Source organism: Mixophyes fleayi, chromosome 3, assembly GCF_038048845.1.
Source record: "Mixophyes fleayi isolate aMixFle1 chromosome 3, aMixFle1.hap1, whole genome shotgun sequence".
Taxonomy (NCBI): Eukaryota; Metazoa; Chordata; class Amphibia; order Anura; family Limnodynastidae; genus Mixophyes; species Mixophyes fleayi.
This window is the reverse complement of record NC_134404.1, coordinates 296,039,867-296,058,033: the sequence shown is the minus strand read 5'-3', so window position 1 is coordinate 296,058,033 and position 18,167 is coordinate 296,039,867. Positions and strand designations below refer to the sequence as shown.

Sequence of the window (18,167 nt, the reverse complement as noted above, 5' to 3'; positions counted from 1 at the left end):
GCTGTGGCTGATCAGTGTAAGTAAGAGGGCTCTGCTTGCAAGCTTGCAATTTATAGGAAGATAGGACTTTGGTACATGAAATTAGGTGTCACATACTGCATATTGGTCCAGCCCAATTGCAATGGGAAAAGCTTTGTAAGGCTATGTGATACAGTCCCATAGCAATGTTAGTTTGAGAGTCTAAGGGGTATATTTACTAATCTGTGGGTTTGAAAAAGTGGAGATGTTGCCTATAGCAACCAATCAGATTCTAGCTATCATTTTGTAGAATACACTAAATAAATGAAACCTAGAATCTGATTGGTTGCTATAGGCAACATCTCCACTTTTTCAAACCCGCAGTTTAGTAAATCTAGCCCTAAGTGTTGTTTGAGAATAGAATGGGAGTAAATGTAAGTTTAATTGAGACTGTGTATAGGTGTGATAACTGCTTAGAATAGCCTAGGGAGGTTAGTGTGGTTGAAGGGTTTTATAAGTTTGCCTCAGAGTTGAGTTAGAAGATGTTTTTAAACATGTGAATAGATCTATATTGGTGCAGTTTTGGCCTAACTATATGTTAGTAGAATCAGAATATAATGGATTCAGTAAAATAAGGGCAACCAATGTAGGGACTAACAGAGTGGAGCAGCAGTAAAGTAATGTTTTATGATCAAACTTTGTCTAGCTGCTACATTCAAAAAAATATTGTAGGTACAATAGTCCGGTTAGGGGAAGATCATAAGTAGGGAATTGCAGTGGTCAATGCGGGAGACATTGAGTGCACTGAGTAAAGTTTTTGCAGTGTCTTATGTGAGATACATGCATATAACTGACATGTTTCTTAGGACAGTTTCCTGAGGATTTGGAGGGGCATGGGAGTTAAATGATGGGATAATAGAAGAGATTTGGGGTCATAATTATTTTTTTTCAAAATAGGGGTATTCCCTGCATGCATGAATAATGATGGAAAAATACTAGTGGAGAGATATTACAGATATTATTTAAGGACGTGCTGCACACGGGAAACAGGCACTGAATTGTTTGTGACGGTATAGGATCAAGTGGACAGTTAGTAAAGTACGAAGACAAGAAGATCACTACATGATTTCTACCTTGTATCAAACTCTCCACCTGTAGCTTACCACTTGCCTTTATTCCCATCCTAACATCTTCATACTCCCCCTGTCACATTCACTTTTCAAGTGAAATAGCCAAAAATCATCATGCTGTGCATAGCGTCCACAATGAAGGCAGTGTACAGCTCAATGGTGAACCCTTGATTGATTAAAGATGTTTTGTGATGTCAAGCTGGTGATATCGTCAGGGAGCTCCCCCATTGTAGGGAAGCCCATGCTGCTGCAAAGAAGATCTGTCTCAGATCTCTCTTGCCTGATAACACTTATAGATACAGCATAGTCTGCACCCAACTGTGACTAACATGTTTAGGTCACACTAAATACATCAACATTCACAATAGGCTAGACCCAACTAGGCTCCTTGCGTATAAATAACAATAAACTATTAAATAAACTTTAAAAGAGTTAAGCAAAAGTTTGAAATATAAAAAAATAAATGTAACTTTATTTCTAGGACCTATATCTCCATCATTATTATAATTATTGTTATTATTATTATTATTTATTTCTAAAGCGCCACAAGATTTCCGCAGCTCCGCACAGATTGCAAACAAAAAGTAGACCATACAAAGCATAACAGCACAGAACAATAAACAAGTACTGCTAGGGCTTCAAAAGCTCCAATCAAGGCCAGTACCAGTGTAACTGGAGCAGAAGAAATAAGTATTGAGACAGGAGGGAAGAGGGCCCTGCTTGTAAGAGCTTACATCCTAAAGGGAGGGAAACCAGACAACAGGCACAAGGGGGTGTCAGTGGATGGGATCAAGGGCAGGGGGAGCACCTAGGAGGGACTGGGGATGAGTAAGGGAGAGGTGAGAAAGCATAGAGCGATGGTTAGGCAGATGGTTGGTAGGTGTTTAAGAACAGGTGAGTTTTCAGCAGGGGCAGGCTGGGCTTGGGAGCAGGGGGACATCTGCCCCTCGGACCGGTCTCAAAATGGGCTACCTCGGGCTCGTTCACTGGGTCACCTGCATTTTTTTCCTTTAAAATAGGCTGCTGAGTCGAGTCTTGCCCCCCGGGCTGAAAGTTGCCAGTCCTGCCCTGGTTTTCAGTGCCTGTTTAGGTGCACAGACTAAGGGAGAGTCGGATATATGACTCGGGAGGTCATTCCAGTGCATAATATAATGTACCCATATTTGTTATCGATACACTTAGAATATAGCACTATTGCTAGTACAATACTATATTTGTAATTTGGATAATAGTATCCATAGATAAGCACTTTGTTTTGCAAATGTTCCCTGTTTTCTCTCATATAAAGCACTTAAAGTAATTAAGTTGTTTATGTCACCAAGCTTCCAAAGCAAAGCACTTTCTATCATGAATAAAACAATAGAAAGTTTACACAAAGTAGTTTAAAGTTTTGTTCTTTCACTAACACATAGCAAAACTATGAAATGTGGTCTGATCACAAAATATGAAATCCATCTGGTCACAAAGCAGTTACAGAAGCTGCTATTTATAGAGTTAATGGAGGAGAAGCTTTCTGAGTGGACAGGCGTAAGGGTCAAAGGAGAAGTCAAAGCTCCTATCAAAGATGAAAGGTAACAGACAGCAATTACATATATTATATAATGAGTCATACATAATAAGACAAACATATTAATGATGTGAACAAATGATCATAGTAATAAATTAGTATATGAGTTTGGGGTAATTAAGTAATCAATCAAAAGATAGTGGGGTGATTTCATTATCTGTTCTCAGTTTTATGCTCTAGTGTGCATCTATAAACCTATTTTAAACTGGTGTTTCCTCAGACCTCACCCATCTATCCCATAAGAGAGATGAGTAATAGCGAACAGAAATATCATTACCAGATTCTGGAGAACTCCCAAGTGATGGCAAATAGGCTGATTCAGCTGCTTTGCAGATGAACTTATAGAGTGTTCAAAAATTCTATGAACATGTATCATGCAAATCAGTCAGCTGGATGTCAGCATTTTACTTGTATGTTTAAGTCATAAGAACATAAATTCATTAATATTTAAAACAAAACATAAAAACGTTTTAAAGAGATTTGCCCACCTGCAGATCATTTTAAGATTTTCACTTGTACATGCCAGGTGGAGATCTTTATTGAATACATAACTTTTGTTCAAGCTTTCAGCTATACGTTTAGGCCATGTCTTCTAGCATATTATATTATAAGTATATTAGCTGGCAGAGTTGTTCATTTTTCTCTGGCCTATCGCATACCTCTGCTAAGGTTTCTGCATTATACACAATTGTAATCAGAAAGCATCTTTGCTTCATATCCTAGTGCAATGAAAAACATTGCTACCTGTTCATATAAACACATGGCTGAAAAGCACTGTAAGAAGCTAGAGAGAGAGAGAGAGCAATGCCTATAGTTAAATGTTACTTAAAGTTGCATGATGTCATGCACAAACCTATAAAGTAATATGATGATGGAAACCGCTCGCAACGCCTATTCTGTAAAATAACCCATGCCTGGATGAACATTGGGTACTGATGTTTTCATGGTGTAAAGAGAATGGAAACCCCCAGTTACATTGTAATATTTATTACAATTAGCCAATATAACCAGCAGCAGTTGGGTGTACGTGGCAGAAAACGGGGTCCCAGGGTATGATATGAACCTGAGCCAATTAAGTGACATATCCAATCCTGAGTTACCCTCTTTGTCCAGATATATTTAGCTGCTGCCAACTTCACGCAGCCAGTTGAGATAAATATTGCAATACGCCCGGGGTTTCCAGTCTCCTTTAGTGTAGGGATAGTACTCACAGTTCTAGGCACCTCCAGTGTGTATTTTTACTATAAGGTGAATTTAAGGAAACATCATGTGAGACTCATGGGACACAAAAATATAATGTATGCCGCAATAGTGAGTCAGCAAGTAGAGTGTGGTACTATATATATACTGTGTGTATATATATATAAATATATATATATATATATATATATATATATATATATATATCATCATCATCATTTATTTATATAGCGCCACTAATTCCGCAGCGCTGTACAGAGAACTCATTCATATCAGTCCCTGCCCCATTGGAGCTTACAGTCTAAACTCCCTAACACACACACACACACACACACACAGACACAGACACAAAGACTAGGGTCAATTTGTTAGCAGACAACTAACCTACCAGTATGTTTCTGGAGTGTGGGAGGAAATTTTATATCTAATATATAAAAGCCTAGCGGCGTGTGTTAGTGTGTGTGTGTGTGTGTGTGTGTGTGTGTGTGTGTAGAAAAAACTACCGGGTGACAGAGTGCTCAAGCTGTAGTGCCACCTGCTGGGCGGAGTTATATACTACACTGACCTACTAAATTCTTAGCATTATCTAATATATAAAAGCCTAGCGGCGTGTGTTAGTGTGTGTGTGGAAAAAACTATTTTCTCAGAAAGGGCTCATCCAATTGACCTGAAATTTGGCATACTGACATTATTTGACAAAAAAATTATAATAGTGAAGTCAGTTAACTTCCATCATCCCCCTTTTCCCCCGTGGGAGGGGTAGTAAAGGCTAAATTTACGAGTTGAGGGCTCAAACTTATTTTCGTGAGGTAATTTCACCTCATGAACACACATGCTGTGTTAGTGTGTGTGTGTGTGTGTGTGTGTGTGTGTGTGTGTGTAAAAAACTACCGGGTGACAGAGTGCTCAAGCTGCAGCGCCACCTGCTGGGCGGAGTTATATACTACACTGACCTACTAAATTCTTAGCATTATCTAATATATAAAAGCCTAGCGGCGTGTCTGTGTGGCGATGAAGATGACAAGAACCTTTTTAACACCTTAAGTAGCTTGATTTGACTAGAATGCATGAGTATCATGCACTGGTTAACTTGTATGAATATATATATATATATATATATATATATATATATATATATATATCATATAAAAGCCTAGTTAGTCTGTGTGTGGAAAAAAAAACAACAAGCTGCAGCGCCACCTGCTGGGCAGAGTAATTTTACCTCATGAACACACATGTGTAGCGGCGTGTGTTAGTGTGTGTGTGTGTGTGTGTGTGTGTGTGTGTGTGTGGAAAAAACTATTTTCTCAGAAAGGACTCATCCAATTGACCTTAAATTTGGTATACTGACATTATTTGACAAAAAAATTATAATAGTGAAGTCAGTTAACTTCCATCATCCCCCCTTCCCCCCGTGGGAGGGGTGGTAAAGGCTAAATTTACGAGTTGAAGGCTCAAACTCATTTTCGTGAGGTAATTTTACCTCATAAACACACATTAAAAAGGGCGCTTGCGTCGGGAAGTAATGCTCTTCCCCTGAGGAGGCCTGGGCTAGGCCCAAATGCATGACAAGAACCTTTTTAAGACCTTAAGTAGCTTGATTTGACTAGAATGCATGAGTATCATGCACGGGTTAACTTGTGTATATATATATATATATATATATATATATATATATATATATATATATATATATTACACACACACACACAGTGTATCCTTTACTGGATATCATCATGATGAATGATGTCCTTTTTAGATTAGGTTGACTGATACTATTGTCACTAAGGTAGTACCCTTTAGACCTATTTAATTAAAATACACACTACAGCAACTGGGCAATAGTTTTTATATTTTCATTGTCAAATGCGCATTTTGTAAATGTAGTATTTCATGGTATTTTAATGTTTTTCATTGGTTTACCAGAAAAACTATTTTGTATTTAAATAGTAAAGTGTGTGACATATGCAGCAAACATAAGATATAAGGGGCTAGATTTACTAAGCTGCGGGTTTGAAAAAGTGGAGATGTTGCCTATAGCAACCAATCAGATTCTCGCTTTCATTTATTTAGTACCTTCTACAAAATGACAGCTAGAATCTGTTTGGTTGCTATAGGCAACATCTCCACTTTTTCAAACCCGCAGCTTAGTAAATCTAGCCCAAGTTCTTTATTCGGGTTTTAACAATAGGAAACAATTATAAGACAAATCACTCAAAATATATACTTTTTCCAGCTAAAATGTGATTCAAACCGCTCAATGTGTAGAATATACAAGTGAACGTACAGTAATAAAACTGCTGATCTAGTAAACTTTGTTTTACTCCCTTAAGTGCAATGAACCTTTAAACTGATCACTGACCAACATCTGTGTGCCAGATTTGGTGGATATTACTTTTCAACAAGAAAACAATGCAGCTCTACAGAAGTATAAACTTGGACTAAAAATGTGCATGTAGTTTTGAAAATGAAAGCTTGGAAAATAGTTTTAAAAAAATGGAGCAGTAACATAAATCATTGCGCAGCAGAAATATCTACTCTAATAATACTCTAACTTCATAGTGCAGAGAAATGAATTATATTATAGGATCACTTTGATTCAAAAGATTTATATCATAAGATCTATTTTTGACAGTCAATTTTAATGGTTGAAATTGATGACTATAATGCCAGAAAATAATAACTACTTTAATGTGTTCTCATACAGCAATGCACTGACGGTTATGAGTGGGACCCGCTAAGACAGCAATGCAAAGGTAACATTTCCAGTGTTCTATCAATTTTTTGGTTGTCGCTACGATAGATACATTGCAGACATATATATATGTGTGTGTGTGTGTGTGTGTCTGTCTGTGTGTGTGTGTGTGTGTGTGTGTGTGTGTGTGTGTGTGTGTGTCTGTGTCTGTGTGTGTGTGTGTGTGTGTGTGAAAAAAATAAACAGTGAGTAGGGACATCAAAGCTTATGGTTGGTGGGCTGCAAGGGCGTTTTCAGAAATTAGTGGGCCTGAGTGCAAGATTAGTGTACACAAACCCCCCCTGGCCTGCCATCCAACCTCCTGCCTGCTCCGGTTCCCTGTCCCCCACGTAAACAAATATTATTCACAATCAATGCTGGTAGCTGGTGCTTTCCCATTTGATTGCTCCATTCCTTTCTTCCTGGCAGGACTTAATGGGCCTGATTCATTAAGGAGAGCAAAGCAAAAAAAAGAGTATATTTGATACTGGACAAATCTATGTTACAAAGCAAGGGGTGCAAATTAGTTTATTATGTTGCACATAAGGAAAATATTGGCTGTTTTTCCATGTAGCACACAAATATTCAAATATTTGATAGCTTTATTTTTACACTGAAATTTAAAGGTGATCTACCCCAACTGTAAATGTGTCCCCACATTTTAAATTTACCTCCCCCTCCAATGCAACATGGTTTTGCCAAATTCAAAGTTACTCCTTTTTTTTTTTCTTTACTTTCCTTAATGAATCAGGCCCAGTATGTCACCTTGCATATCATCTTGTGCAAATGTGGTGATTGGTTGACATATGGAGCGCCTCATCTGGGAGCAGAAAAATTAATTGTGGTTTTGCAGTACATAGCTCTGAGGGGTTGAGTACGATTTAATTATGACCACTATTCCGACAACTTTAAAGCCTACAAATAAAATCCGAAATGATGAAAAAACGATGTGAAAATAAACAAGCTGACGCTGGACATCTCCGATGAAAGCATCATGATGACAGCAGGTGATTCCGATTCAACAAGTGCTCGGCAGCGCTGGCTGACGTCAGCGCGACATCTGTCAGTAGAAATTTAAAATGGCAATGTGGGGACCCTTAAGGTTTAGTGTTTAAACACTTAAGCCGACATTGCCACTTTAAATTTCTACTGACAGATGTTGCGCTGACGTCAGCTTGCACTGCCGAGCACTAGTTGAATCAGAATCACCTGCTATCATCATGGTGCTTTCATCGGAGGAGTGCAGCGTCGGCTTGAAGGTAAGTTTGTTTATTTTCACATCATTTTTATTTGTAGGCTTTAAGGTTGTCGGAATAGTTTTAATCGTAAAAACGATTTCCACTGGCTCTGGGTGCATACTGGGCATTGCAGGGCCCCCTTCCTTCTTGCACCTGTGTACACTGCACACCCAGCACCTATTATAGATACACCACTTCAGTGTTTAGTATTAGCATTACTGCTTTAAAATAGGTCTCTGCTTTTATTAAATACTTTGCTTTTCTTTCTAGCTATCTTCTGCACCTTTTAGCCATGTCAAAGTTGGTTATTTTTGTTGCTCTGGGATACATTTGAGTTGTTAACTCAACAACTCTGCCTAATGATATAAATACAAGTCTGACAAGCACAAAGGTGCAGAAGGGCACCCATGCCATACAAGCCAATACATTAATGGGATCCAAAGGGGAAACCCCCTTTAACCCATAAATGCCCTAATTTTAATAAGAAGAGTTTCAGATTTCCACATTCTGGGTAAAAGCCTGCAGTGTTGTGCTTACATAAAGAAACAGAACTCCTTTGTGACTTCTGATACCTTCATTTACAATAAAATCACTGTTTCTTATTACAGATATTGATGAATGTGGAATAATGCAAGAACCTTGCAAAGGAGGAATGAAATGTGTTAACCATTATGGAGGATACTTATGTCTACCAAGAACAGCACAAATATTGGTAAATAATGGACAAGAAGACACCGTAGTCTCACAGCCATCTGGATCACAACAAACCAACGGCCAAAATTTGCATGTAGAAAGACCCGTTAGCGCTCCAGATTTGCCACGAAATGTACCTAGCTCAGCTCAGCTCTTGCAGTGTACCGCTGGCTATGAACTAAACGCGCAAAATTTGTGCCAAGGTAAGTAGTAGCCAAAGTAGTTGTTTACATTTTCAAAGTTAAAGTGAATGTTAGACCCCCATCAAATCATGTTGGTTTGTCAAGTTGCCCATGCATTAAAAACAATAAGGCATTTTTGCATGTCTAATTCCTGAGGTAAAAGCTACCAAGAGAGCAGCTAACTTTCTTTGTAAACTAATAAAATACATGATAACTCTTTCTCCCACTTCCTGTGTAGAATGGCCGGAGCGTTATGGAGTTCCCATGTAAGCACAAAAGGACTCACTTACAAATGCAACCACTATGTATATAATGTACAATTATTTATTTATTTTGTTATGTTTCTCCATTAATAAGTAATGTTTCATGCTCAGAGAAAGCAACATTGATTAGCTTGGTTTCTAAGTTACTGCCATCTCGCTGCATCTTGCCTCAAAACTCAATTATCTGCCTTGTTATTCCATCTACTATCAATATTTATCACGCAGTGCAGTAAACATCACACAGAAGATTGAACTGTGCAAAAACTACCTATTAATATTTGGGGTTGTTACGTTAAAACAAAGCAAAGTAGTCTGTCCTTTATATATACCGCTTAGATATTTTTAAGATGTTAAACACTTAATATATCTATAAGTATAATGTAAATAATTGTTAAAATGCATGTAAAGTTATAAGAATGCAAACAGATCTTCCTTAAACCTAATCTGTAAATATAAATGAAAGTTCTGAAACTGAAATCCCAAATGTTTAATATCATTGCATATTCATTTTGTTTCACTCATTTTAATCATTGCATATTATATTTGTTTATTTGTGTTGCTTGTTGGATACAACACAAACTGATCTATGGATACAGTGCACTTAGCTGATCAGATCTGGCCTATATCTAGAAATGAGAGAATTTGTGCAGATTGAGTTCCGCTGCTGAACAGGCCATTTCACAGAGGTGCAAAGTTCTAGTTATACAATGAGCTTTGCCATTCTTCACTGTATTTGTAATTTTGTGGAATTAGTCTATGAACTGAGCTGGGACAATGGCAGTACATTTCACTGTGCGGTTGGGGAAAGACTGCGAAGCGTCTCATTGAGGAAACGTGCAATATTTTCTTGCAATATGAGGAACGAGGATGATACTTCATGGAGCAGTGCTAAAAAGTCTCTGACCTCTAGTTATATCCTAAGGCAAGTAAGCAACCAATTGTATCAAGGCTTTGAATAACTGTTGCAGACAGGCATGTACAAACCAATGAACAACAATGACAGCGCTAGAGTAATGGAGCACTAGTAACCAATAACCGAATCCGTGAAACTGTTGCAATATTCAACACATATTTATTCAAAAACTAAAACATGTAATAAATCTTAAATCAGTGAACTGATGTATACACCACATTAAAAAGAAACTTAAAATAGATAAATTAAAAAAGTTAAAAAAATGAATACAGTTAAATTCTTCTATTGCTAAAAGTATGAATACTCATCAATAATCTCCTCCTCTTGATCGTATCTAAAATACTTTGGATAGAATCTTCAATAGAAATATCACTCAATATTCACCAATACCATAGGTATTCAATCTGATATCATCGGCAGCTTAAAAAATGGCCTTCTTATTAGAAAGTCCCATGACATCAATATTAGTAACGTATGATCTAAAATACAAAGTCTCGCTCTGATAAAAGCAACAATGTATATTAATGTGAACTTCACATTTCCTCTAATGAGATCACCTGTGAGTGAAGAAACGCGTCAAGAAGAAGATTCGGATTCGGTTATTGGTTACTAGTGCTCCATTACTCTAGCGCTGTCATTATGGTCCATTGAATATTTTTTCTTGAGTACAGCTGCAGGTATCAAGGCACCTGTTTAACTGATATTTGGGAATATAGTGTTTCAGCGCCAGGAAACGTTTTGTGGATGTACAAACCAATAACTGGAAAACGTGGAAAACCTATTTAAGGAATTACTCTAGAAGAAAGGATTTAATTTCAGTGCCAACATCAGAGTCTTGGGAAGGGAGGATCATGCGGCTATCTTTGCATTTAACAAAGTGTCATGTGATCGACAGTGTGTTTAAACTCTGCAGTTTAGTGCAATAAGTGGTACACAGTAAAGCTGGGTACACATCTATGCAATTATCGTGCATATCACCTAATTCACGACTGTTTGTTCAGATATTGCATGAATGTGTACGCTTCCACGGTCATGTTTATCCTACCACACATCGCATCTGTTGATTTGGTTTTCTAAGCTTCTTAAAAATCACGATCAACGGCGGAAAGATGTCAGGCACATGTGGAAGTGTGTCTGCACTCATGACCAGCAGTGTAAGCAGAGATCTGTAGAGTGCGTACGGAGTCTCAATCTTTTCAGCAGATGGTTATGAGAGATGTAGATCACAGATCTGAAGGTAAATTGTGTAGGGGTGTACGCATGAATAGGCCCGCTTATTAAGGCTTTCAATCATTGGTGAAATCATTACAAAAATGTCATCTGAAGTAAGATTGCATAGGTGTGTACCCAGCTTTAGTCAGACAGAATACACAAAACAATGCACAAATAACAATTAGTGAGTTACTCAGGCACAATAAGACAGAGCACGATTAAATAGCTAGGGTGTATCATCATTGGCATACTCTAGAATGTCCACTCTCATGTCACAACATGCACCTAAGTAGGGGCAACTATAAGTGAGTATCCAAGTATCACAGAGATGCTTCTAGATGAGTGCAGAAGGAGAGTTCTGCACATTTTTGCACCAATAGCAGCATAACCAGAGAGACAGGTTTGTTGCAAACACCTTGGTTTCATGATGCTGAGATAACAATGAAACCAGCTTCTAGCTTCTGCAGGTACTTTAGGTGATAGAAAATAAAACAGGCCAATTACAGGCAGGGGGTGCAACTGCTATGGGACCCACAGTTGGGAGGGGCTACCTTCTCTGCCAAAGCCCACGTCTATATGTGTTTTTTTTCACCCTTGAGTGGTTCATGGCTGCCATTATAAAATCTAATGTCTATTTATGTCACAGCCTCTTATATCAGGTGTTGGTCAGCTGGACAGTTTATTCACAAGCAACCACCCTCCTCCTGCTGCATCAGGACCATAATTTAATTATTCCTCATTCCCGACTAAAAAGTTATCTGTGAACAGGAAAAGTGCACATACCAGGGACTCATTTATATTGGTCTTGTAGCTTGTGTATACCTTCAGTATTCATGCTGAGTCTAATAGACTCAGACACAAATCATAATTATCGAACTGTACTGGAACTAAAGACTAACATTAATAAATGATCACTGTGCATTTACCATCCTCTCATCTAATGATCTGTGTATCCGGCACTTATGTTATAAACAAGGTTATGCAGAATACTGGTTGAATTAAACGTTGTATTTTAATGTGATATAGGGATGCTTGACGTACATGTGCTGGTACCACGTAGTTTAGGACACTAGCAGAGTCTTTAAAACATCAAGATTATCGTTCCACCCCATTGAAGTGTTACTGTTCCTTATTGCATTTGATAAAGGAATAAACCATGTGGGAAAATAAACAGCACGCATGCATACAGCCAGCGTCACACTTCAAGTTGATTTTATTATAGAGTTAATGAAAACATGATGTGCACCCTCATGTAATTACCCACAGATGTATGACCTTTTTCTTCCACTACAGCGGCACTAAATTATATTTTACGAGCAACGTGATGTTGTGGGACCCATTTTAAAAATAATAGTTGACTCAGGGGAGCTGTAATACTCTTAGTGACATCATGCTGAACACTGAAGGACCTTCTGTTTAGATAGGGTTGTCCACTCCCTTCCGAGCATTACACAGTTTAAATCTGATAATGTAAGCAGTACACTTTTCCTCTGATTTTTGGCACAAAATAAATGGATACTTATACATGAGTCACGCATAAAATGACTTTGAACTTTCTATTTAGGTTTTTTATTTGGAATAGAATATGTCAGTAGCTTTTTTATTGCAGACTGAGCTGAAAAAGTGTATGTTTGTTTAATGGCGTCCAGAGAAGGTCAAGAGTGAATGAACGACGTAGGCTAAAGTTAGTCAGAAAATGAATAAGTATTTCTCTTGTAACTTTAATCATGTTAGTTAAATGTGTAAGTACTGAATGCTCACTTTCTCTGCATATTCATTCTGCATATGGAATGATAGTGATAGTTATTAGCTAAATGACATAATGATTACAACAGTTTTAAGCATTCTGGCTTGTAACTGTCCTACTGCAGATTTTACTGAACGTGTGATAACCTCCTACGCTGGATACACTTTGGAGTATCCTTAATGCATTGCCGATAATGACACCTGTACAAATGAATCAGGGCTGCAACATCTGACAGCTTAAGAGCTGCTCTAGAATGTTGTGTCAGTCAGTGTGAGTAAGGTTCTAGTGAGAGGGTGGAACAGTTGGTCAGTGAGGGAAGTGACAGGTGGAGCTGTGAGGAGAGTGATGGTGGTCAGTTGAGAGGAGGCAGGAGGACAATGAGAGGTCAGTTAGATGGGGGAAGCAAGAAGATCGGTGAGAGAGACATATAACTGGTGACAAAGAAAGAGACCTTGCTCTTATGAAGAAAACAACAGCTTAGGAGGGAAGAGCTGATGAGTAATTGCTGAGGGGAATAATTGCTGATGACAAGGGAGCACATTGGTGACAGATAAGTAAATTCAGTTGCAAAGACAGGTCTTCTATATAGGAATGTGTGACATACTTACATGAAGATTTGAGGAGATAAACTTCCCCCAGGTTAGGTGGAGTCAGGAGTAGGCTGGGCTGGTGGGGCAGAGGGGATCAACCCTCTGGGCCGGTCCCATAGTGGGCTACTTTGGGCTGGGTCTCTGGGCTATCTGCATTTTTTCACCTTGAATGGACTGCAGTAAAACCAAAGAGAGGAACTTTGGAAGATAACCTTATATTTTGTTTCTCGATTTCAGACACTATGCTTGAACATATTTAACTAAGTGAAAGATTAGTGTAAGTTGGAAAGTATTCAGATATAATAGACTGTGTTGGATCGTAGGTACAGAATTGAACACAGTTCATGATAGCTGCAGACGTTTCTTTGAGAAGGATACTGTAATTTATTGACTCCTCAGTAACTACAACAGTCCACTGGGATTGAATTCTAGCAAGTGCAACAATGTGTTAAACTCACATAATATGATCCATAGAAATCATAAAAATCATAATTAATTGTTTGGCGAACATTTGATATCCATCCTCTAACAGTCACCGAAGAGGTACACAGTGGCGCGCATAGGGGCAGATTCAATTAGCTGCAATGTTCTGTTTATACGGTAAAAAGTAACGCTAATTTTTGCTCGCGTATCTTTATTGCGTGAGCAAAAGTGAACTGAAAATAATATAATTATAAATATATATTTATCGTTGGGAAAAAATGTTCTTAGACCTAAATGATAGCTACATTAGTAGATAATCAAGGAACTGAATGAACAGACTCAATGGCTGTTTTAATATTTCTAATGATCTTTAAATGTCTTGTAATATTTATATGTTAAGTAACACAGTAACCCTGAGTAAGTGTTTGATTATTTGATCGCCAGTAAATTGGAAAAAAAGGGAGAGAGCAAACTTATTACTGTATTAGCTTGTAGAAAGAAGTATCCCTACACTGGTACAAACAGAACACCCTCCTGCTCCTTCGGGTGAGCTGAGCTAATTAACAAAGAGCTGTTATTCATTATGTTAAATTCCATTTTGGTCTTCTGTTTTTACCCTGCCTGGGGAAACCTTGCTGTGGGGGAGTACTTCATTTCTGATCCAGAGAAAGAGAGGTCTCCCTTCAGACGAAATGTGATTTTAGTCTTAAGATACTTAACTGTAAGCCAAAAAATTAAGTTTCATTTTAACTTTTAATAAAAACTAATCTAAATCACCTGCATTTACATGATAATGTTTAAATCAAGGTACTCACTTCGCCTCATGGCAAAAAACCTTTCCTCTCCCTCATATGCATTTAATGCACTGTGCAGGCAATACATAGACAATATTCCTATATTACTAGAAACTGTTCTTCATTAAGTGAGCAGAGATGTTCATTGTTGAAAGCATTGACTTATATGATCCGTTTACTCAGTGTGGTGCCATGTTAGCAGCTGGAGCACAAGCTTGATCAACTATGTAGTAGGAAATATTATACATGGAATTACAAGTAATGCTCAATTAGACATTAAAGGGTCACTAAACCTAAAACACAAATTGGTTCAATTATGAAAATGTTTCTTGTAACATTTATATGTAGATGTAAGCTGAAGTGAAAGTACTGAAGATATTCAGCATTTCACGTAATGGATGGAATATGATTATTTTAGATATACACCATCTCAGTAACAGCATGTGTGACTGGTGCTCAGTCACTCCATTAAGCTAAAATAATCATGACTCATCAGTATCTTTAATGACCATTTTAGGCTCTGATTGGTTTTCTTAAATTCAAGTAATACAATTAATACATGTACATAGGGAAATTCTGCAGTATAGAAAAACGTATTTCTCTTCTGATTTCCATGATCACACTGGGTCTGATTCATTAAAAAAAGTTAAGCAAAATATTGAGTAAGTTTTCTTACTCAAGTTTTCTGGACAAAACCATATTGCAATGCAAAGGGTACAAATGAGTTTACTATTTTGCACATAAGATAAATACTGGCGTTTTTTTCATGTAGCACACAAAAACTTGATAGCTTATTTGCACACTGAAATTTAAAGTTGATTTAGGACATGCCCTACCCCAACTATAAATCTGCCATTAAATGTTAAGTTTATCTCCCCTCCAATGCAGCATGGTTTTGCCTTACTTACTTACTTTTGCTTAACTTTCCTTAATGAATCAGGCCCACTATGCTTAAGTCCATTCTTCATTTACTTATTTGTTTGCTAATCTGTGTAGGTTATGTTCAAAAATACTTTGTGAACTGATTTATACAGGGAAAAAAGTATGGAAAAGAAAGAAAGTACGAACATGTACAATGCTACCTTTGTGAGCTCAACTTTCATTAAAGGTGCACAGTCATGTCTCAGCTCTTTCTGTACTCCTTAAGCCGAGGGCTGTTAAGAGTAAGAGAACCCCAGTGCTTCTGCTTCTTTGGCCCCTCGTAGGCTGGACCCTTTTTCCAATGGTTACTACACCACTTAATATATTCCTTAGAATTTGGCATATATTTAAAATGGAATATAACAGGACTATATTCCATTGGTTGTTATTCCGTTCAACCCATATAGTATTCATATCATAGTGCTCTAGAGCTTTACATTTTTATACTCTCTTTGTTTTTTTCGATTCAGGGTAATTCAAGTCATCCATCGTATTAGCTGTCCATGTGTTAGTTTGTTGCAGGCAGAATATATGGGGCAGTTGTGTGCTAAACAGTAGATTTATTTTAATGTTCAATATGTACAATCAATACAGATATCACGGAAGCAGGACAGGAACTTAACAGGTATCAAAACAGACAATGCAATATGATATAATCTGGCACAATGATGTAGGTTACTGATAGGATATTAAACAGCGGAATGTCACTGGCACAAATAATAAATGATACGGTAGATAAATCTATGACACAGATAGTGAATGTTGTAGTATGGCAGAAAACACTTGACACAGTATGAATGACACAGTAAACTGGTATGTGAGTAAGACAGTGATCATACAGAGCCCAACCAACAGGGTCCAGTATGCACAGTATTATACAAGGTAGAAGTCACTCCTGAGATGGGCCCCAAATCCCTGAGTTTGAAGTAGGTGGATCCAGGCACCAATAGTAAGCACACGGTATAGTGAAGGTAAGAGTACTTTTGCGTGCTTCAGAAAAGGAGAAGTCTATACACAAGCCAAGTAATTTGAGCCAGAAATTGTCAATGTCCCATGTCAGTAGTCAGAGCCAGAAGTTATTGATGCCCAAAGCCAGTAGTTAAAGCCAGAAGTCACTGATATTCAAAAGCAGTAAGAAGAGCCAGAAGTCACAGGAATGAAGGAAAGCAGGTCACAGAACCAAGAAGCTAGCATAGGAAACATTATCACCGGCAATCAATGGCTGAAAAATTGTTAATGGCAATAAGGTATGTTATCCTCAACTACCAGACCAACTTCACGAGATAGTCACCTATAGCAGCCCCCTTTCCAAGGAATTAGATGTGTTCCACGATACTCAGTTGCCTCCAGAACTTATGCTCGAGTAATAGTAGCTGTTGACCACACTGTTGAAAATGGGGTGGACAGAACACGGAAGGAGGTAATAAGCAACCTAGATGGTAACAGAAGAATCAATAACAGAGAGCCAGACTCACAAGGGTTAATGCTGATTCATAAAACAAGCCAAGGTCAGGAGCAGGAGAAGACAGCAATTCAGTTTAACAAGCCAGAGGTCAGGGCAGGTATAAATAAATGCAGATCCGTTTAACAAGCTAAGTTCTGGAGTAAGAGAAGAAAGCAAATTCATTTCTGTCTCAAACACTGAGGGACAGAATCAAGTTAGGATACAAAGGCACACTAGGTCAAGGAGGAAATATCACCAACATTGGTGAACAACAAGAAGGGGTTTATAAATCCAGAGTAACTAATGAGTGTTTGCAAGATGATTACCTGCACAAGTGCAGCAAGTGAATAGAAGTAAGTAGACAGCTGACACTGCCTAGCAACTAGCTGAGAGCTGAGAAGACGCTGGTTGTTATTGACATAGCAACCTGCTGGATATTTCCGCAAGGCAAGCAGTCCAGTGTGTAGCAGTGAACATCCTGCAACCATATATGGAACCCGGCTGACAGCAGGGAGCATTCCGCTACCAGTTGACAGGGAGTGGATGCTGGCAAATGATCCAGCGTGCGGCAGTGATCGCCATATCTCTTAACACAGCAGGGAGCAATTGGCTACCGTCTGATAGGGAGAGGACACCAGCTACTGCCGATAAGCAACTGATCCGGCATGCTGTGGTAGTAACCATGAATCTTAACAACAGCTGGGACGTTTAGCGGAGAAATCACTAATCGGTAAGGAAGACAAAATATAGGGTACAGATATAAATAGTGTCTGAACTAATCCACTACAGTTCTTGCTATATGTTCTGTAACATCCAGGAAGACCTGTGTATTAGTTGCCAACAATGTGATGTCTTGACATAGTTATTTTTAAGAGTCTCTTTATTGAGCATTCATACTGACATACAGTACATATATCAACAATATGGTAGTTTCAAGAATAAATACATGCATAGTGAGAACAATCAATGGTATCATCAAATCATATTGTACATAAGAGACAGCTCAAATTAATGTATTTTTAAAGTGGAAGAGTGGTAATATTATATGGGAGGAGGATTATGGTATAGCAGGGGGATGTGAGGCCACCGCTGCCTAACTTTCAAATATGGGTAGTGAAAGCTGCATATGGTCTAAACATAATGAGCCCCCAAAAAATG

The 18,167-nt window shown here is 38.1% G+C and overlaps 1 protein-coding gene across 1 annotated transcript in view; it reads left to right on the top strand.

The window, feature by feature from the left end:
• EFEMP1 (EGF containing fibulin extracellular matrix protein 1) overlaps positions 1–18,167 on the top strand; it is a 68,143-nt gene that overhangs the window by 19,634 nt on the left and 30,342 nt on the right. The window contains exons 3-4 of the mRNA XM_075203847.1: positions 6,563–6,611; positions 8,436–8,723. Coding sequence (XP_075059948.1) covers positions 6,563–6,611; positions 8,436–8,723 — 337 coding nt within the window. The remainder of the gene's footprint in view (positions 1–6,562; positions 6,612–8,435; positions 8,724–18,167) is intronic.